Below are 23,367 nucleotides of genomic sequence, written 5' to 3' on the forward strand. Positions count from 1 at the left end.
ATTGAAAATTCAATTAATTTTGAATTTAAATTTTTGAGAATAATGAAATTTTATTTGATTTTAAATTTGGAAAATAATTGAATTTCAGTTCATTTTGAATTGAAAATTTTGGGAAATAATTGAATTTTAATTGAAATTTTGGATAATAATTTAATTTAAGTTCATTTTTGATTGAAAATTTGGATAATTAATTTTGAATAGAAATTTTAGAAAATAATTGAATTTTATTTCATTTTAAATTGAAAACTTGGTAAATAATTAAATTTTGAATTGAAAAGTTTGGGAAATAATTGAATTTTAATTGAAATTTGGATAATAATTTAATTTAAGTTCATTTTTGATTGAAAATTTAAATAATTAATTTTAAATAGAAATTTTAGAAAATAATCGAATTTTATTTCATTTTAAATTGAAAACTTGGTAAACAATTAAATTTTAAATTGAAAATTTTGGATAATTATTGGATTTTTAATTGATTTTGAATTAAAATTTCGGGTAATAATTGAATTTTAGTTTATTTTGAATTGAAATTTTTAAAAAATAATTCAATTTTATTGTGATATTTTTTTTAAATTATAAACAATTGTTAAATTTCATAAAAATTTTAATTGAAAAAATAATTTTGATATAATTGAATTGGTGATGTATTTCATTAAAATTATTAAAAATAATTAATTTAGTGAAGAATCATTTTAGTACAAAATTTGTTAAATAATTGAATTGAAGAAGATCTGAAGAAGATCTACATTTTATACTAAAAAAATGTATTTTATTTACATTTTTTTTCAAATGTAAAAAAAAATGTCGCATTTTATTAAAATAAGTCGATAAAAGTCGTATTTTTGAAAAAAGTCGGAAAAAGTCGTATAATTCGAGGCCTGTAAACATATAATTTTCATTATTATCGTTTAATATGTAATAATATTCTAATAAATTAAATTATTATTGATAATATTAATCTTTAATTTCTTTATAACAAACAATTAAATAGTCAATTTGGACAGCGTTTAATTTTGCTAGTTAATAATAAATTATTTTAAAATGAAAATTGTAATTATGTATTTTTATGAGAATTTCATGCTCCCTGAAGTATTGGAAGTTTTTTTTTTCTTTCAAAATTCGTTAATGACAAAAAATTCATATTAATTTCACAAAATTATATCCATTAATTATAAATTATAGATTATTACAGTGACTATATAGAACAAGTTCAGAAGAATTTAAAAAAATTTCCTTTCACTAACCTTGTGATAAGCATCCTTCTGCCAAGTCTTCACTTGTTGTATTATGTCATTGCAAAGATTATCTCTAACTTTTAGATGTAAATCGCATAATCTGTCAGATTCATTTAAAACTCCCTTCCATGCAGCTTCAGTTGTACCATATTCAGGACCTTTTTCAATTTTATCATTCCAATTTTTTGACCAACTTTTTAGTGACTTCGCATAATTTTTCTCTATTTCTGATCTCTCTTGGACAAGTTGGATTAAACTGTCACATAATTTATGACCATCCTCAATTCTTTTTGTAGTACGCTTATAATTCCCAGGTTCCCAAAAGGAATCTGTTGATGCTATTAGCATATTATCATCGCTGTGGTGTGACATACTAACCTATGATGATGAACTAGATCCACCTAAAATAAAGAGATGAACATTCTTTGATATTTTATAATTCAAGATAATAAAATTTGGGACGCATGATTATGTTCTAAAAATCATTAATTAGAATTTTCATTTCATGGAATTTCATTTGTTATAATTATTTTTGAGACAAATTTTTATTTGTTTTAATTAGTATTTTGCAGAATTTTCATCAAAACGATTATCTATATTACAGAATTTTTATATAACCGAAAATTCACTTCACAGAATTTTTATTTGTCAGAATTTTTATTTGCTCGAATTTTCATTTAACATAATAGGCATTTTAAAGAATTTTTATTGTATAGAATTGAATTGCAAAGAATTTTTTTTCAGATGAATTTTCATTTTTTATTTTAATTATTATTTAATATAATTTTCATACTACAAAATTTTTACTTAACTGAGAAATCATTTAACGGAATTTCTAATTGATAGAATTTTTATTTGTCCGAAATTGTAAATGGCCGAACAAACAAATTCGAACTAATTCAAACAAATAAAAATTAGACACAAAAGTAATTATGTCAAATAAAATTCCACAAAATGACAATTTTAACTAATAATTTTTAGAATATAATCATGCGTCTCTTAAATTTTGGGAAAAATTAATATTTCTCACATTGAATTTTTAAGAATTTTAGCGGTGTTGAATTAAAAATTATCGAATTTCTATTTAAGGAAATTTTTTAAAGTAGATTTTATAGGAGAATTCTTAAGCTATGTAGCCAGATTAGAGGAAGGGGGAGATCGACTCTAACTACGTAGTTAATAGAAACAGAAATTAATTATTTTACGATAGTTTCACCGTTTAACAAAAATTTCTAAAAAAAAAATTGTAAGAAAATTTATTAGTATATAAGGCATTCTCTGAAAAAAGCCACCCCAAAAAAGATTTCTGAGATTGACTTAATACTTTGGTAAATTGTTATTCTAGATGAAAGTAACAAAATTTTTAAATATAAACTCACTTTCAAAAAAATTATAAATAGTAGAGAGGGTTAGAGTTATAAGTTTTTAAGTAACACTGTTATTTTCTAATCCGTATAACTTCTACAAAACTTTATGAATTTTAATTTGTCATTAGGGTTTTTTTTTATGTAGTTTTCAATGCCAATTTTTGTTCAAAATTAACCCAACAAAAAAATCTTATTGACAAATTACAATCCATAAAGTTTTGTACAAGTCATACGGATGTAAAAATTACAATGTTAATTAAAAATTTTAAACTTCAACTCCCTTTACATTTCATCATTTTTTAAAAATAGTTTATATTTTAAGATTTTGTTATCTAACTTACTCTTATTCAACCAAATTTTCAGGAAGAAGAATTTTTATTTTAAACAATTTTTCTAAAATGAATTTCTATGTACTTAGCTTAATTTTCAGAAAGCAGAATTTCCATTTCACCAAAACTCCATTTGATGGAATTGCAGTTTCAAAAAACTTTTAAAACGTAGAATTTTTCATTTGATCAGAACTGCAAATAGCCGAACAAACAACCGACAGAAAGATTTAGGAGTGTATTTTAAAAATGACTAATCACAATTTTCTTGGCATTTTCTTAATGGCCAACTTTAAAATTTGCGACTAAATCTTTCTGTCGATTGTTTGTTCAGCCATTTGCAATTTCGATGAAATGAAAATTGAACGATTTAAAAGTTTCTTAAGGGTAGGTCAAAGTAAATTCAATTTTTACATAGAGCTTTAATGGGAAAATCGCATCGACAGTGACAACTCGAATGATCAATTCGGCGCTGACTTTAAAGCAAGATATTTCAAGTTAGAAAAAAGTTAAAGACTTCTAACTTAGATGGTTGGAAAGCTGATAAAATTCTGCTTCTGAATGTATATCAAGAAATTTTTATTCTTTTTTTTGGTTTTTATAACACCGAAAGGATTTCAAGAAAAAATTATGCAATTTTCCTACTTTCGTACTAATGTTTTTGACTTCCGGCATAATCTAGAATAATGTATGAAAAAATTTGACAATTTTACAACATAATCTTTAGGGTCTTAGCTTTAATTTGCATTTTTGAAACCTAAAAAATGTTTTGTGGTTCCTGAACTATGTTAAAAAAGTTCCGAGCATGTTTTTCTACAACTCAGCCGTCAATCATCACACATACTTAAACATTTTTTAACATATTTCAGGAACTACAAAACATTTTTTATTTTTTCAAATTTTAACACAATCTTTAAGATCTTGGCTTTAATTTGATTTTTTGAAACTAAAAAAATGTTTTGTAGTTCCTGAAATATGTTAAAAAATGTTTAAGTATGTGTTTCTACAACCCAGCAGCGAGGCGGCGAAAAGTGATGATTGACGGCTGACTTGAAGAAAAACATGCTCGGAACTTTTTTAACATATTTCAGGAACCACAAAACATTTTTTAGGTTTCAAAAATGCAAATTAAAGCTAAGACCCTAAAGATTATGTTGTAAAATTGTCAAATTTTTTCATACATTATTCTAGATTATGCCGGATGTCAAAAACATTAGTACGAAAGTAAGAAAATTGCATAATTTTTTCTTGAAATCCTTTCGGTGTTATAAAAACCAAAAAAAAAAGAAACATCTCATGAATACCTAATGTCCGAACTCAACGAGTTCTATTCTAAGTACGACGCGGGATATAAATTCATATTGGCAAGCGAATTGGTCAATTTTGCAGGGTGGCCTGTTATCGACAAAATAAATGAACGACATTACATAAGGACCAATTTAATGCTATTTAATACAGGAATAGAAGATGTGTTCTGGGTATATGATGTAAACAATTATGTCCACATTCATGTTAACAAGGACAATATTTTTTACATATTATACACGGAAAGAAATTTCTAGTAATATTTACCGTGCTGCCACCTGAAAGTGAGTGCAAAGTACATTCTGTCAGTTTTTACTATGCTGCACGGTAAATATTCCTAGAAATTTCTCTCCGTGTATAAAATTTTAAATATAAAGAAGAATATCGTTAAACTAGGATAAACAGATATTGTGCCCAATAATAATATGTACTGGGAAAAGGAAATCATTCATAGATTTATTACTTATATGTAAGACACAAAATTTCAATTTCACATAAAAGGAAGAATCAACGATATAAATATGGGGTGGGGGATTTTAAGTAGACTTTGGTCGGTAGATGATAGGCTGATTAAATCACAATTGGCACAATTAGCCCCAGGAATGATGGAAATATTTCCAAATTTTGATGAGATAATAAAAGAAGAGGTTGAAGAGGATGAAGAGAATAACATGAGAATAAGAGCCGTTGGCGCCAAAATATTATACTTCAAAACGATAGATGACATTTATTCATTTATAAAAGTAGAAGTGAATAAGAAAATAAACAGCTGATCTACCGAATAATTATAGGAAAAAGTCCTATAATATGGAAAACAAGCAACAAATTTTCTAAAAGTAAAATAAATATTTTCGCACTGCCGCGCGAGAGCCACACACGTTAAACGGCGACCACCCTGTAGTATTTAATTTTTCTCTGGTATCAGTTAGGTTTTTTTTATAATATAACACAATATCTTATAATGTACGGAGATTTTTAAATTTATTTTTTTCATTCTATTTTACAAAAAGACTTGAAATCATCCAGACTTTTCACTGTAAGTGTTTTATGTTTTCAAATAATATTTTTTCTTCTGCACCTAGAAAGATGCATTTTTTTTCTAATTTTGCAATTTATCTAGCCGAATATAATAAAACATAGATTTGGTGTAAAATTATTAATTCAACAATTGTTTAAACAATTTATCGTTGTTATTTACTAAGTTTTCTTCTATTGCACCTAGAAATACATATGCAGTAAAATACAAAAAAAGTTAATAAATAACCACAATAAATTGTTTAAAACTTCATGCTATTATATTATGATTGTTAAGTTGCCAATTTAGGAAAAAACTGCATCTTTCCAGGTGCACCACAAGAAAGTTAATAAATAGCACCAATTATTTGTTTAAACAATTTATAATAATAGTTATTGTAAATTTAATTATATATTTTATTTTATTTATAACCTTTAAATTAATATCTTCGACGAAAAAGTAAGAAATTTATAAAATTTTGCTACTGTCTATGTACATTTGAGAAAGTTATAAATTATTAATAATAAATTATTTAAACAAATAAAAAATCAACAAAACGTTAATAAAATATATTATTTGGTAACATATAACACGTAATTGACGAATCTGGAATCCATACGGATCCACATAAAGTCAAATCTATCCTCGCATTTAAAACTCCAGAAAATATAATGAAATTGAGACGTTTCATGGGAGTTATCAATCATTGACAATCATTGACACCTTTTCTCCGGAAGAAACGTCAATGGGAATGGGGATCCGAGCAGGCTGAAGTTTTAGAGATTCTAAAGGAACGTTTGTCGACGGCACCAGTTCTCGCCGCGCCAGATTTCACGGTTCCTTTTTGTCTCCAAACTGACGCCAGCCAGTATAGACTCGAAGCGGTTTTAACCCAAGAACAAAACGGGAATGAAGTTGTCATAGCAAGTGCTAGTCGCTGGTTATTCTTTTACGGTTATAACTGACCATGTTTCTTTAAGATGGTTACAAACGTTATCCAGTCCCACTGGCCGTATCGCGCGTTGGAGTGTATACCTTCAACAATTTGATTTTTCAATTAAATATAGAAAGGGTAAATCAAATCACGTTACCGATACGTTATCACGAGATCCGATAACAGACGATCAATGTGAGTGGTACCGAAATTTATTAAAAACAGTGATCACGAATCCGGATCGCTATCCCAATTTTTTAGTGAAAGACGGGTTATTATATAGACATATGCACCATAGTCTAAATTTCACTGAACGGAAAAAGCTTGGAAATTGTGTTTACTACAACCATTAGGACGACAAGTTTTACACGAAAATCACGATGTCACGACAGCTGGGCATTGCAAAAACGATTGTATGAATTTGCTAGCGTTATTATTGGCCTGGCATGAACGGCGATATTTCCAAATACGTCAGGAATTGCGCTTCATGTCAGCAACATAAAATGCTGCAAACTGCAACTTCGGGTAAAATGGGTACGTGCAACGCGACCCAACCTTGGGAATATGTGTCCATGGATATCGTCGGTCCGCTCGTTCGCTCCTCTCGTGGGAATAAATACTTATTGGTCATGCAAGACAAGTTTACAAAATGGGTAGAATTACATCCTTTAAGAGAACAATAGACGAAACCCATTATCCAGGCTCTTAAAGAAAAAGTAATCCTCCGTTTTGGTACCATGCGAATTTTAATCACGGATAACTGAACCCAATTTCGCGCAAAAGATTTTGAAAAAATTAATCCAGATTATAATATTATACACCAACGTACGTCATCGTATTCGCCGCAATGCAATCTCGTCGAAAGGACAAATAAAACTATTAAAACAATGATCGCCCAATTTGTCAAAATAATAAAAAATCGTGGGATAATCTTTTGCCGAAGTTTTAATTCGCATTAAATACCACGAAGCACGATTCACGTAACAAAGTACTCATTATGATCGAAAACGTAAAAATTGGTTACCTATGGTTGGTGATAAAGTTTCAAATCGTGAGCGACCTTTATCTTCTGCAATTGATAACTTCGCGGCAAAATTAGCTCCTCGGTTTTCAGGAAACTATGTAGTATTTAAAATTGTAAGTCGCATCATCGTCGAAATTAAAGATGTCACGGGAAAAATCTATAGAGTACATGTAAAAGACTTGAAACCGTTCTACGAGGCAGAAGATTCAACAACCAATCAAAAAACACGAAGAATTGCCATCACGTCATTGGCGAAGATTTTCTTATCCCCCCATCACCATTACCACCAAAAAGATTTTACCCCACTACTACTACCGGCAGGAAGAATCCTTTTAAAACACATTCATCCACGGAGAATGGTCATTTTCACACTAGCCTGTTTTTCGTTTCTTCATAAATTCTTTTAAATTTCAAAACTTAGATCTAGTTACAGTATCAAACGTTTTTTTAGATCTCCAAACACTGTATAAAGATTTTCATTGTTCTTTTTCGCTCTTTGTAACAGATAATTCAGTATAAAGATGTTTTCTATACTTAACACGTCTAACAATTCATCTATGAAAGTCCAAATGAAGGAGCTTTTTGGATTGGACAGCGATATGGACGGAGATGCATCAATTAACCCTGCTCTCTTTATGTCATCAACTAACTACTCTTATATCACTCATGGTCACGAATGAATTGACGGAGTCTGAAGTTATCAATCAAATCGACCAACTGCTAAATCCTAATCCAGTCACTTGCAATCCACAGTCTCCGCAGAATATTCCATGGTCGCCGTTTGATTCGAGGTTTATGATGGTTCCTGATTTAGAATCGATCTATGATAGCGAGGTTATGGAGCTTGAGGAAGCCTACAACTTCGATGTTACAGTACTTCCTGTTGGTGTTATATTTTAAGAAAGGATGACACTGAAGTTACCAACGTTGAATCGACGAAAAGAATTTTTTTTTCTCAGATTGAATATTTCCCCGCCTTGGTTAAGGATTTTTAGTGTTTAAGGATATATTTTCTTAGATTCTTATGTGCCACCTTCAAAATTCGACCTTCAAACCGCTGTAAAGGTCAAACACTGTAAACAGTAAGTTCCGTATAGAGTACGAAAATGATGGTATATTTAATTTATAACTCTTTGATTTATGTTCAAATTAAATTTAATGAAATTAACATTATACATTATATGTATTAAATATAAATACAGTTTTTAAAAAATAATTTTTATTTTTTATTATTCAAATAGATAATTTCTTAATAAATGATTCTAGAAAATTTGCAATATTTTTTAATTAATGATTTTTTATGTATAAATATATATATATATATATTTATATAATTATATATATAATATATTATATTAATTAATATTAATATAATTATTATAAATATATTTATAATAATTATATTATATTTAAATTAACTATGTACTTGTATAATAGTTTCTGTTGCGGTAATAGAAAATTATTTTCAAAAATTCCGTTCATAATTTCCGACAATTCAAAAGGGCCTCGAAGGAACCCTTTTCTCAAACGTCCTTGCTTTTCGTATAATGTTCCCGATCCCGCCTTTCTCTTCCCTCTCGACCCCGCAACGCGTCACCGCCACAGCCGGTGCCACCTTCATAATCGGCACCTTCGGGAGTTCTAGTGTATATTCAAAATTTACATTTAAACGATAAAAATTCGAGGAACATACATTCATAAAAAAGGTAAAAATGTATAAATTTTTATTTAATTTTGGAAATTCGGTTAGATAGTAATCCTAATGAACCAGACTTTGAATACGTTAGAAAAGAAAAATAGTTGTGACGAAGTAAATCGTCAGTTTTATATATTCTTTAATTTTGCCATTTCTCCCTAGTTGTGCCTTATATTATAATATTATAAGGAGAATTTTAGCGTTTTTGATTGGTCCGGGTGCCGATCTCATCCGAAGGGAATCAATTCCCTAAAAAGCAGGAAGAAGGATGAGGGATCAATCATCAGTTCAGAAATCAATGTCCTCGAGTCAATACGTTTCTGATTATATCATCCCGCGATCACACATTAAAGTCAAATAATATTTTTGTAGTAGTATAAAATATATTTTCATTGGTTAAAAAAAATAATTTATATTAAAGAGTTTGACAATTTATTTATTTGTTTATTCTACGTTTGACCATACAATTAGCAGCTGAGTCCAGTAGTAAGTACTCAGAAAACGTGGTTAGCATCGTCCCGGAATGTTTGTCGAATGTTCCCCCCTTTTTTTTAGAAATTTAAGTAAGAGAGTATTGAATAGCATGGAGATGCGATTAATTACACTGCCCTGTATCGAATTTGCGAATAATAAGGGACATAGTGTTTCCGAACGGATTTTTTGTGCTGAACACGAATCCGGGGTCGAAAACATCCCATTACGTCACGTTTTCGAGAAAATAGGGGTTGAAACCCCTAAAAACAGTGTTTTTGGCCATTTTTGAAAAATTATACAGCGGAAACCTGACGTAGTACAAACTTTGCTGATATCAGAATTTAAAGGTTGGTTCATCATGCCCTTTCAAACGAGCCCTATTCGAAATTGATCGCACTCACCCTTAGAGCAGGGGGTGTGTTTTTGTCTAGGGGTGCACCAAAAAAATGTAAACATAACATAAAAATTCAAAATGGATAAGAATTCAATGAATCATGATAGTTAAGAGGTTTTCGGGGTCGCTGATTACGAATCTGAAGTCAGATTTCAAAAATTAAAAATGGCGGATCCAATATGGCGGATATTAAAATAAAAATTTGATCCAATTCACTTGAAAATGGTCACTCGGGGGTTTTTGGGGTCGCTGATAACAAATCTGAAGTCAGATTTAAAAAAATTCAAAATGATTTATTGAATTGTTAACCATTTTGAATTTTTATGTTATGTTTACATTTTTTTCATGCACCTCTAGACAAAAACACACCCCCTGCTCTAAGGGTGAGTGCGATCAATTTCGAATAGGACTCGTTTGAAAGGGCATGAACCAACCTTTAATTTCTGATATCAGCAAAGTTTGTACCACGTCAGGTTTTCGCTGTATAATTTTTCAAAAATGGCCAAAAACCCTGTTTTTAGGGGTTTCAACCTCTATTTTCTCGAAAACGTGACGTGATGGGAAGTTTTCGACCCCGGATTCGTGTTCAGCACAAAAAATCCGTTCGGCAACACTATGTCCCATGTTATTCGCAGAAAAAAAATTTGAAATTTGCAGGGCAGTTATTCAAATTAATAACCATCGTTATATATTAGTTACTTTTTCTACAATAGGTAGCGGATTTACAAAAAAGTTTTGGTTATAGTACCAAAATATTAAACCAAAAAAAAAAATTTTTTTAATCGTCTTATTGAAAGCCATAACACATCATTTTTTTCATTAAAATCGGCCCAGCCGTTTTCGAGAAAATCGACTTTTTTATATTTTTGTATTTACCCCCAGAACTCCCCTAAAAATTATTTTTAGGGATGTTCTGGGAAAGTTAATAGAGAAGTTAATACTTTGGAAATTTCATTTGCACACAAATAGTGACACTCAGGAAAAATTACAAAAAAATCGGTGCTAAGGCACCGACTTATCAGCTTATCCTGCTATATTTGAAATATTTTCAACAATTCTAAGCTTCGTTTAAAATATAATCGGACAATTAGATTAAATTAAAGATTAAATATATTTAGATTAATTTTGAAGAAGATATGATAATCTAAACTAATCCCTACTAAAATTCTTTTACAAAGATTTAAGAAAGTAAAAATAATTAATTTTTATAAATAGAAAAATATGTTGCTTTTTTAAGAAATTTATTTTTGACTTTAAAAGAAAAGTTTTTATGTTTTCTATTTAAAATTTTTTTGTACTTTTAAAGGACTATGAATGGGACACATGAAAAACGTCAATTTTTAGATTCTCTTTTAATTAAAAACTTTTATTTTTGAATTATAATTGAGGGGCTGATAGTAAAAATGGTTTAAAATAACATTGGGAGCAAAAGTGGGATAAGTGACTTGGGAGCAAAAACGGGTTAAAATGATTCGTGTAATTTATTGATAAATTCATTATATTATCGATTAAAAAATATTAATTATAATAAAATATGCATTTTTTCCTATTGTTAATATTTTTTAATCGCGATAATATAATGAATTTATCAATAAATTAAACGAATAATTTTAACCCGTTTTTGCTCCCAAGTCACTTATCCCACTTTTGCTCCCAATGTTATTTTAAACCATTTTTACTATCAGCCCCTCAATTTTTTATATTATTTACTGTAAGTTAGAACTAATTTTTTTTTTAATTTTTATAATTTTATAATTTTTATTTTAATAAATTAAAAATTATTTAAAAGAAAAAAAAATTGATGAAAATCTATGAGAGATTCTAAAGAATCAATAAAAAAAAGACTGTCAAAAAATTGTCGATAAAAATTTTTGTTGAATTAAATTTTTAAGACCTGCAGGTACTTGTGAAAAAAAAGTTACGACCAATTTAGATTATTAAAATTTAACATTGGTTCTTATGGAAATTCGTTGCTTTGTCATACATATTTGACAACTACAATTTCTTTTTACATTTTATGACAGTAAGATTTTTAATATACTTTAAAAACTTGGATTTGAAATACATCTTGAAATAATTGCAGTTTTATAATTCAGAAAATATAGATATTTGAAAATAAATGTTTCTTATAGTTTTTTTCTGATTAAATTAAAATCTGATATTTGATTCAAATAAATTACAGAGCATAAATCAATTTACAGTAAATACGTTATGCATACAGTTTTTTTTTTACTATTTTCAACTGAAAATAAATAAATCAGTAATCAACGAAATAAGATATATGTCTGTAACACGCATTCTTACTGGTTGAACGTCTGTAATAGAATTGTAAATAAATGGGTCAGAAGTAGCATTATAAACTTCTAGAGATTCACAGCGAATCAATAAATGTATAAGAAATTAACAGTAAAACTCTTAAATTACGAGCATATAGTATAAACTTTATTTTCGATATATAGATAAAATTTATAAATATTATAAAGTAGAAAAAATAAGAAAATTTAAATTTTTTTATCGCTTTACTGTACAATATACAGCATTGAGAATTGACTTTTTCATATCATTTTGTCTCCGAAATGGTCCCTGGCTCATTTATATATGAATAACTTATAAATATATATATATATAATCTAAATTGGATCGTAAAATGAAAGATAATATTATAAATATTATATTGCCAAAGTAGATTATTATATTTAATGGTTAAACCAAACAAATAGCTGATTAATATAATTTATTTAAAGTAAAATATAAATTTTGAGATTATCTTTTTGCAGTTACTACACGGAAAAAATTAATTCAGTATATTTTACAAAACTGTGACGGAGTAGCGGATACAGCTCTTTACGAAATTGAGTTTTGTAAAATGTGATGGATATTTTCGGATAAACTACAAAAATTTCGTTGTTTATACTGAATATTTCTAGAGTTTATCCTGAATATTTAGTGACATTTAACAACACTCAGTTTCGTAAAGAGCTGCATCCACTACTCCATGATAATTCTGTAAAATCTACTGAATTAATTTTTTCCGTGTATCAAACTGAAAATTAATAAGAATTACAAAAATTGAGACGAATTAATAAGTTTTAAAATGAATTTCTTAGAATTTTCATTTAACAGAATTTAATCAATAGAATTTAATTTTAATCGAATCATATTTCTTCAATTTATTATGTTACAGAAAATCCGTTTAATCGAATTTCTATTTTACAGAATTTTTAATTTTATAGACTTTTTATATCATTGAATTCGCATTTGACAGAATTATTATTAAATAAAATTTTCATTAAACAGAATAGTTATTTAAAAGAATTTTCATTTGTTTCAAAATCACACTTTACAGAATTTTTAAAACACCGAATTTTCAAATTTCCGAAATTGCAATTCTGTAAAATAAAAATTTGTCGTTTTAAGAATTCTGTAAAATGTAAATTCAAACAAATGAAAATTTAACTAGAAAATAATTCTTTTTGTGAAATAAAAAATTCTTTTAAATGGCTATTCTGTTTAATAAAAATTGTAGTAAATAATAATTCTGTTAAATTGAAATTTCATGAAATAAACATTTTGTAAAATGAAAATTTTTTTAATTAATTATTTAATATAGAAATTTGATTAAATAGAAATTTTATTGAATAATAATTCGAAGAAATGAAAATTCGGGCAAAACTAAATTGCAGGCAATAAAATTTTGTTAAATGAAAATTCTAAAAATTTATTTTAAATTCTTAATGTATAATTATAATTTGAGTCTTAATTAATTCTTACTGAATTTGAACAATACAAATCTGGTTAATTACTCTTTAAATCTGAATTTGTAAAAATGTTTACTAATTTAAATTAGTGACTCACTTTTTGCTTTAGAATTAGTTAAATTTTACTAATTGTTAGTAAAGGTTACTAATAATTAGTACAATTTTATTAATTGAGAAGCAAAAAGTGAGTCACTAATTCAAATTAGTAAACTTTTTTACTAATTCAGATTTAGAGAGTAGAATTTTTTACAACTGTATTATAATAATTGTTTATTAATTGCTAACACCCTGCTTGTTTTAGATGACTAAAAAAAAATTTTTTTTTAATTGAAAAATTTAAGGTGAAGAAATAACATCGTGAACCTCCTACTTTTGATAATTAATACTTTTAAAGGGAATACAATTTTTACCATATTATTTTAAAAAAAATTTTAATCAAAATCTAATAATGACGTACTAAAATTATTAATATTAATTAAATCAAAATTATTTATCGAGAATATTTTTAAAAAAATATTTTATAAAAACTAATAAATTGTGATATGATTTTAATAAACAATAACAAATTTTTTACGTGTTTTGGTTTCACTCAAATAAAATCTTTCTTAAAAAGTTTTGTATAAATTTTTATAATTGAAATTTTTGTTATGTATCTATTGATTAAATAATTTTAAAGACGATTTTTCAGTTTAATTTTGCTTAGTAATGATAAATTTTTACACGTCAGCCGTAGCAATTTTCTGCACTTTGTAAAGATATATACAAATATGTCGCGAAAATGTGTCTGAAAATAGTCAGCTTTCACGATACAGTCCTTTTAGGGGAAGTCACCGTATAATGAGTGATTTTTTTAAAAAATTGCAAATCTCTTTTATTTTTGAATCAACTGTATATTAAAAAAAAAAAGTTTCTTTGCAATAAAAGGAACAAATGTCCGCCAAGATTGATTAAAATAATAAATTTTAAAAAAAATTTAAAAATCCGACTTCTTTTTATTTAAATATGATTTTATTTATTTCACTCAAATTTCTCTTTATTTACATAACATATGTATTAAAAAAGTTAATTTCGAAATATTTTGTTTTTTTAATAAATGATAAATTTAATACAAGAATAATATTGGAATCAAGAAATACTTATATTTTTATTAAAGAAAATAAAATTTTTGAATTAAAAACCTAAAAGTCAATAATTTCATAATTATTATTATATCTTTATTAGATTTAAATAGCTAGATTTATTTTTCATATACAAAAATATTAAACTAAAATTACTTTAAAAAGAAATGTTTTATAAAATTTTCTGATTTTTGAAACGTTATTATTTTCATCATAATTTATATAAAAAGTTCGCAAATTAAATAGTTACGTTTCTTAATATTTTATTAACTGGTTACCATAGATTTCAGGTTATATAAAAATTTTTAAACAAATATTTTAAAAAAGTCATAGGTATTTAATTTTTTTTATTCTTAAAAAATAAATAACTTTGAATAAAATGTCCGGCAAAAAAAAATTTGACGAAATGTTGTATTTATTTTTTTCAATTCACATGATACAAAACAAAATTCAAAATTCAAACTAATTAAAAAAATTACTTTTTTCAATTTGTATCAATTTGCTTCTTTAATGAGAAAGAATTAATTTAATTTTTATATATTTTTTTAAATTTGAAATTCTATCGAAACATTTTATCGGTAAAATCAAGAAAACGTCATTACCCACGTGGAAAGATTCCTAGGAAATTCCCAGGAGCATTTTCCTAAGAATCTTTCCACGTGGGTGCCATTGGGTTTAGATTTACAATAATTAAAAAAAAGTAGTCAAAAAGTGATTTTTAACTTTTCTATCATTTTATCAACTTCATTTGACAAAAACGTGTATACATAACAAATTTAAAAAAAATCCATTAATATTTTATGAAGTTGATGACTCATATTATTTTGAAAGTAGATAAGATAAATTTATGCTTTCATTATACATTTTTTAAGTTTTACAATATATTACTCTTCATCGATTTTCTATTACTTTTTAACAATTAAATTGTTTATAACATAAAGTTCAAAAAAGAAAAAGTAGTATATATTTTATTTTATATTTTAAAATTAAATAAGAAAAAATTTTACCAATCTTTTTTTTTTGAGTTTATTATTTAAAAAATATAAATTAAAAATTTTTTTAATAAACTTTTCATTCAAATATGTAAAACTTAATTACATTTTCAAGTATGTAACATTCATTTCAATGGAAAAATATTAAAACAAATTTATTTTTGTTATTGCAGTCATCAATGTCTAAAATTAGACACAAGGATTTCCAAATATATCCACACAATTTTTTTTTACCATTTTTTCAAAATTTTAAAAATATATTTTTTGAACAAATAATTTTTACATTGTTTTATCGATTAAATCATTGTTTTTAATTTTTGAAAAATATATTTTTCGTATTTTTTTTTAAATAAGTTTTCTCTTCACAATTTAACAAAATCTATTGAAATTTAATTATTTCTAAAAATTTCAACTATAACACTTCCAAAGTTCAATTATTTTTAATAATTTTAATATTTCTTTAAAAATTTAATTATTTAAAAAGTTTCAAATAAAAACTTTAAAATTGAATTGTTGTCAGAATTTTTTTTTTTAGACATTTGTCTTACGGGACGCATGATTATGTTCTAAAAATCATTAGTTAGAATTTTCATTTTAAGGGATTTGTATTTTCTAGAATTTTCATCAAAACGATTTTCTATATTACAGAATTTTTAAATAACCGAAAATTCATTTCACAGAATTTTTAATTTTTTAGAATTTTTATTTGATCGAATTTTCATGTAACATAATAGGCATTTTAAAGAATTTTTATTGGATAGAATTTCATTGGATAGAACTTTCTTTCAGATGAATTTTCATTTATTCGAATTATTATCCGATATAATTTCGATATAACCGATTTTTCATAATACAGAATTTTTATTTAACCGAAAAATCATTTTATATAATTTCTAATTGATAGAATTTTCATTTGTCCGAAATTGCAAATGTCCGAACAAACAATCGACATAAAAATTTCGGCGCGATTTTTAAAATCAAGCAATCACAATTTTATGTATAATTTTTGATTGGTTGATTTTAAAAATCGTACCCAAATCTTTCTGTCGATTGTTTGTTCGGCCATTTGCAATTTCGGACAAATGAAAATTCTATCAATTAGAAATTCTTTTAAATGATTTTTCTGTTAAGTAAAAATTCTGTGGTATGAAAAATCGGTTATATGGAAATTATATCAAATAATAATTCGAACAAATGAAAATTCATCTGAAAGAAAATTCTATGCATTTAAATTCTACCCAATAAAAATTCTTTAAAATGCCTTTTGTGTTAAAGAAAAATTTGAGAAAATGAAAATTCTGACAAATAAAAATTCGAACAAATAAAAATTCTGTGAAGTGAATTTTCGGTTATATAAAAATTTTGCGATAAAGAAAATCGTTTTGATGAAAATTCTGCAAAATACTAATTTGAACAAATAAATATTCAGCTTAAAAATAATTAGGATCAGTTGCGATAAATGGGGACAGAATCGCTATTTTTCACAAATTACGTAAGTTTCTTCCTTTAAAAGGTAATATTTGCGGATTTATTTTTTTTAAGTTGTTATTTACATTCCCAGGATTAATTTTATGCAGCAGAAAAAATTTAGATAAGCTTTAAACGCATGAAACTGACTGTCCCCATTTACCCCAAAATTTAGAAAATTTCATAAAATTCGGGATAAATGGGGACAGCATAGTTTCTAAGAAAGTTTTAAGAAAAAGGTTTCCTTAAGTATATTACTGTATTAAGGGATGAAAAAGCTTGAAAAAAAATTTGTAGTATATATATAATAGTTGAACCAATTGAAATTTTTTAATTTTTTTTATTTCAGTATTTTGTCTCGCATTTGAAAAAAACAGACTTAAAAATCATACCAAATTTTTTTCTTATTCCTTATGACTTCTATAACAGAAATTCACTTGAATTTTTGATTTTTGTCAATTTGGTTAATAATGACAAGCTGTCCCCATTTACCCCAAAAATTTGAAAACTCAGGGTAAATGGAAATAGCTTGTCATTATTAACCAAATTGACAAAAATCAAAAATTCAAGTCAATTTCTGTTATAGGAGTCATAAGGAATAAGAAAAAAATTTGGTATGATTTTTAAGTCTGTTTTCTTTGAAATGCTCGACAAAATACTGAAACAGTTTGACTTTGATTTTCAAGTTTTTATGCATTGAGCGATAACTTTTTTTATCTTGCTGCCAATTGTCAAGATAAAAGCTTGGCAATACTCAAAACCTCTTGCAGGTGAACTGAGGTTAAAATATTGACGTTGAACTTAATTTTAAAACTGTAAATTAAGCTCTAAAACCTCTTGTCCCCATTTACCCCAACTGACCCTATGACAAATGAAATTCCACAAAATGAAATTTCTAGCTAATGATTTTCAGAACATAATTATAATTTTTAGAGTTTTTTAGAGTTTTTATTTGAAACTTTTTAAATAGTTGAATTTTTAAAGAAATATTAAAATTATTAAAAATAATTGAACTTTGGAAGTGTTATAGTTGAAATTTTAAGAAATAATTAAATTTAAAATATTTTATTAAACATCAGACAATAATTAAATTTTACTGAGTTGATAATAATTTATCAAATAATTTTAAATAACATTTTTTAAAAATAATTGAAATTTCAAAGATTTATAATTCAGATTTTTTAAATTAATCAAAAAATAATTTGAATTTCGGAAGAGTTATAATTGAAATTATTAAATTTCAAAAAGTTCTATATGGAAAATTTTAAAAATAATTAAATTTTAAAAGATTTTAAATTGAAATTTTTTGGTAATTTTTTTTTTTAAATTGTAAACAATTGTTGAATTTCATAAAATTGTTAATTGAAAAATAATTTATGATAATTGAATTTGTGAAGAAATTCATTAAAATTATTAAAAATAATTAATTTGGAGAAAAATTTTAGTTAAAAATTTGTTAAATAATTGAAATCAAGAAGATCTGAAGAAGATCAGCATTGTATACTAAAAAATACGTATTTAGTAAAAAAAAAAAAATGTAAAAAAAAGTCGAAAAAGTCGCATCTAGTTTAACCCTTTGAAGGGCACATTTTTCCAAAAAGTAACCACACGTACAAGAGTGCTGAAAAATATGTACAAAATACAGAAAAAACTAAAAAAAAAGTCGTATAATCCGAAGCTTGAAGTAATGCAAATTTTTTTTAAAAAAATTCAGAATTTTGTAAAAGTTTGAATGAGGGATGGATAAAAAAAATGTTCAGCTAGTTTTTAAAAATAAGATAATTTATGGAAAAAGGGAAAATTTAGAACAAAAATTGTTTTAAATTCTTCTTTAATTTAAAAAAAAAAAAATTAACAAAAAAATTTCGATTTTTAGACATAATTTAATTCTAAGAGATTTTAAATTGAAATTTTTTTAAACAAATTGCAGACAATAATTGAATATTAAAAAAATCTTTAATTAAATTATTAAAAATAATTAACTTGGCGAAGAATTTTAAATAGAAATTTTTAAAATAATTCATTTTTAGAATAATTACAGTCAAAAATTTTTATACAATTAATCAAATTACAGGTGATTTTGAATTAAAAATTTTGTAAATTTGAATTGATGAATTTTTTTTTTTTACAAGAATTTTAGGTAATAACTGAATTTTAGAAAACTTTTATTTGAAAAATGTTTTTAAATCATTTTATTTTCGAAAAATTTCATTAAAATTATTGAAAATAATTAATTTCACAGACATTTTGGATTCAAAATTTCAAAAATAATTGAATGTATCAAGAAATTTTATTCTAAAAAATATTTCAAAATTGAACTAAGAGAAATATTTTTAAGAATTTGAAAAATTTTAGATTCAAAAAAAAAATAGAAGTGATTCACTGGAAATCATCTGAGAATAGTTGATGACGTATTTTTTAAAAATATACTTTTTATATTATATATAAAACTCGAAAAATTTATAAGTTTTTTTACCATAATATTATCGAACAAATTCTATTTTTTTTTTTTTTTTTTTTTTTTTTGGTTATATTATTGATCAAAATTAAGATGTTGACGACGCAATTTCGTAACCTTAAATTTTCCACATTTTTGAAAACGATGTTTAAAATTATTTTGTAAAATAAATCGAAAAAATTGTATTTAAAAAAGAAAGTTAAAAAAAATTCGTACAATCCGATGTCACTATTTTTACCTTTAAAAAAAAATTCAAATTTTGGATTTTTTACAAACTTTTTTTTTTAACATTTTAAAATAAATATATTCTACAGTGAAAAATGAATTTATTTGCCTAAATATTTTATGTTCTTTAAAATTTTTCAAAATAGTTGAATTTATTTTAGTAAAATAAAATAAAAAGAATATAATCAAGAAAAATTGTACAATTTAGTTACTATATACATAATAAATCATTCAACCTTATTTTATAGATTTCTACTTTTAATTACGACTGGTAACCTTATATATACTGTCACATTCTCGGATTAGAAATTGCATCAACAGTTGGTAGTGGAAACCTGACTAGTTAATTATAATTTAATAAAAGTTCCAAAGATAAATATGCAAAACTTATCTATATATCTATATATAGAACTTAGTTTGCAGAGATATAATAAAAGTTAGAAAAAAAAAAAAATACTTTTCTTGTTTTCTTAAACAACTTATTGTGTAATAAAATACACAAAAACCGGACAATTTTAATTAAACAGATGTAAAAAAAACATCGTCTACTAAAGAAACAAAAAAGAAAATAAATATAACAAACTTTATACTAAACCAAAGAGAAACATTTATACTTATATAAATATAAACATTTTATAAAATAAATAAAAGTAATTTTTGCTTTTATACATACCGCAAAAGAATTTTTTTCCAATCAAAATAAATACAACTCGATGATCCCAAAAAAAAAAAAGAAAAAGAATCTTGAAACTCAGACCCAGGCAGTGGTTTTTAAAGGTCCAATTTTAGCTATCCACGTGTTACAGGTTTAATGTAAACTTAAAGTGTCAAGAATCAATTTGCACACGAGTAAATTTACATTCAAAATAATGAATTGTATTTAATTTTCTTTTAATTTAAACTATATATAGTTTAATATTTTACACACACGATTTCACGAAATGCAATACCAAAGAACACATTGGTATTCTGCTTTGAACAAACAATAACTTTTAACTTGATTTCGTTTAATTTTCAAGTTTACTTCTTTTGGGAAATAATCCATCAACTATATTGAAATGGGATATTTTGCCCATGACACAGAGAAAGGAGGACGTGATTAAAAATGTTAAGTTATAAGTCCCAACCTGTGTACCACAAAAAACATGTTCTCTAAAAAGATGTAGTTCTATTAGAAATCACCAGAGGTGCTACTGAATTCAGCCACAGATTAAATAATGATGAGATTGTGACGCGTTACTTTATTTGCTGATATTTGCGTTGTATTTTTGTATTTTAGACTGTGAGTATGAGAAAGATAAAGATATACGTGCGTCATTTTTGCTTAGTAAAGGAGCGGTCACAGTACTGCAAGTTGTCAGGGTACAGTCAAGGCCAAAGCACAATAGCTTCACGAAAGTCGGTTGGTTTCCATTGTTGATTATCTCCGTTCGCCATTTTGTCATAATTCTCGTCAACTACCGCTCCCTGCTGTAGTGAAAATTTAGAGATTTTATTGCTAAAATTAAAAGTTACCATAAAGTTACTAAATTTTTACTAGAGCAGGGTGCGGTAGTTGATGAGAATTATGACAAATGGCGAATTGGGAATTTGACTAGTGAGGACGACAATGGAAACTAACCCGTTCGTGAATCTGATTCATAGGATAGAAAAGGACACAAATTTATATCTGTCCTTTTGTAACGCAAGCATCTCTTTCGCGAAGCTTTTCTGCGTTGGCGTACGTAACGTAACGTAACTTTCAGGATACGGCCACAGCTCAGCTATATGGTAACATATGAAAATGAGAAAAAAGCATGTTCTTATTTCTCTAATTCTTATACGTAACAATGAATAATGATGACTGTCACGTCCTAAATTTCTAGAGACTATATTTCCGTTATATCCATAAAATATAGCCAATGCGGTTGATTCTTATACTTTATCATCCGCTTAAAAGCGGGTACTGAATTTAAATTCAAATTAAAATTGAATTTATGTTTTAGTATTTATTATAAATGAATTGTAGGATATTGAATAAATAAACACTTATTTATTTGGAAAAACCCCTTTCGGGTAAAAAACCAATTTTATTCAGTTTATTATTTGGAAATTAACAATTTATTTAATGATTCACAATATTAATTATTGTAACAATTAAATAATTATTATTTGTCTTTAATTGTTAAAAGATTATTCACAAAAATAATTCATAATTCACAAATAATGTTTATTGTAATTATTATTAACAGTTCACAAAAATAACTAATAATTCACAAAATAATGTTTATTATTATTATTATCAATAGTTCACAAAAATAACTAATAATTCACAAATAATGGTTATTGTGATTATTATCAAAATTTCACAAGAATAACTAATAATTCACAAATAGTGTTTATTGTGATTATTATTATTATTAATGATTCACAAAATAAAAATTTATTGTAATTTTTCTGAGTTAATTGCAATTGGGAACTGCTAAACTACAATACACCATCTGGTGAGAGACTGATCTCTTACTCCATTTTCCTTCTTTGTCTCTCTTCAATTAACATGTTAGAAAGAGGAGAAAAATCAAAATGGAGGGAGAGATCGGTCTAAAGTTACAAGATTATTACTAGACCACCGATTGGGATCGGCTAAACTGCAATACGCCATCTGGTGGGGACCCATTCTCTCCCTCCATTTTCTTTCTTTGTCTCTCTTCAATTAATAGGTTAGAAAGAGTAGAAAAAACAAAATGGAGGGAGAGAATGGGTCAAAGTTACTAGATTGTTACTAGACCACCGTTCCCAATCCCAATACTTTGAAAATTAGAGTTTTAACCAATTTTGATTGGCTCTCTTAGAAATTTTCCATAACAAAGCCAATCAAAAAAAGCGCCTTTAAGGTGCTTTTATACCTCTAGTATTTTGGTCAAGCTATATCGGCTGGATTGAATTTTCACGGAGAATCACTGAATTTGATTGGCTCTAATAATATTCAATTTTCACGGTGGAAATGGAATATTAGTTAGAGCCAATCAAATTCAGTGATACAACCGTGAAAATTCAATCCAGCCGATTGCTTTACCAAAATACTGAGGCTGCAGTCCCATGGCAGCGTTTTGCGTTGCGTTTTGTTACTAGACCATGAGTGTAAGGCTGCAGTCCCATGGCAGCGTTTTGCGTTGCGTTTTGTCACTAGACCCTGAGTGTAAACATAGCAAACATATATCTGCATCTCTTTTACACTCATGGTCTAGTGACAAAACGCAACGCAAAACGCTGCCATGGGACTGCAGCCTAAAAGAGATGCAGATATATGTTTGCTATGTTTACACTCAGGGTCTAGTGACAAAACGCAACGCAAAACGCTGCCATGGGACTGCAGCCTGAAGGTATAAAAGCACCTTTAGTTTCCATTGTCCCCACTCGCCATTTGTCATAATTCTCGTCAACTACCGCACCCTGCTCTGGTAGAAAGTAACTTTATAGTAACTTTTAATTTTAGCAATAAAATCCCTAAATTTTTACTACTGCAGGGAGCAGTAGTTGACGAGAATTATGACAAATGTCGAGTGGGAACAATGGAAACCAATTCAACCATAGAGATAA

General features: G+C 26.2%; 2 protein-coding genes across 2 annotated transcripts in view; one reads left to right on the forward strand and one right to left on the reverse strand.

The window, feature by feature from the left end:
* LOC127287609 (protein kinase C and casein kinase substrate in neurons protein 1) overlaps positions 1–21,041 on the reverse strand; it is a 57,454-nt gene extending 36,413 nt beyond the window's left edge. The window contains exons 1-2 of the mRNA XM_051314626.1: positions 20,462–21,041; positions 1,245–1,636 (exon numbers count right to left, since the gene is read on the reverse strand). Coding sequence (XP_051170583.1) covers positions 1,245–1,607 — 363 coding nt within the window. The 5' untranslated portion in view covers positions 1,608–1,636; positions 20,462–21,041. The remainder of the gene's footprint in view (positions 1–1,244; positions 1,637–20,461) is intronic.
* The window catches only part of LOC127287610 (RING finger protein 121), a 96,342-nt gene that overhangs the window by 13,169 nt on the left and 59,806 nt on the right, over positions 1–23,367 (forward strand). The gene's annotated exons all lie outside the window — the stretch shown is intronic.

This window comes from Leptopilina boulardi, unplaced genomic scaffold (genome assembly GCF_019393585.1).
Source record: "Leptopilina boulardi isolate dan_hultmark-lab unplaced genomic scaffold, ZJU_Lbou_2.1 LbouV2_371, whole genome shotgun sequence".
Lineage (NCBI taxonomy): Eukaryota > Metazoa > Arthropoda > Insecta > Hymenoptera > Figitidae > Leptopilina > Leptopilina boulardi.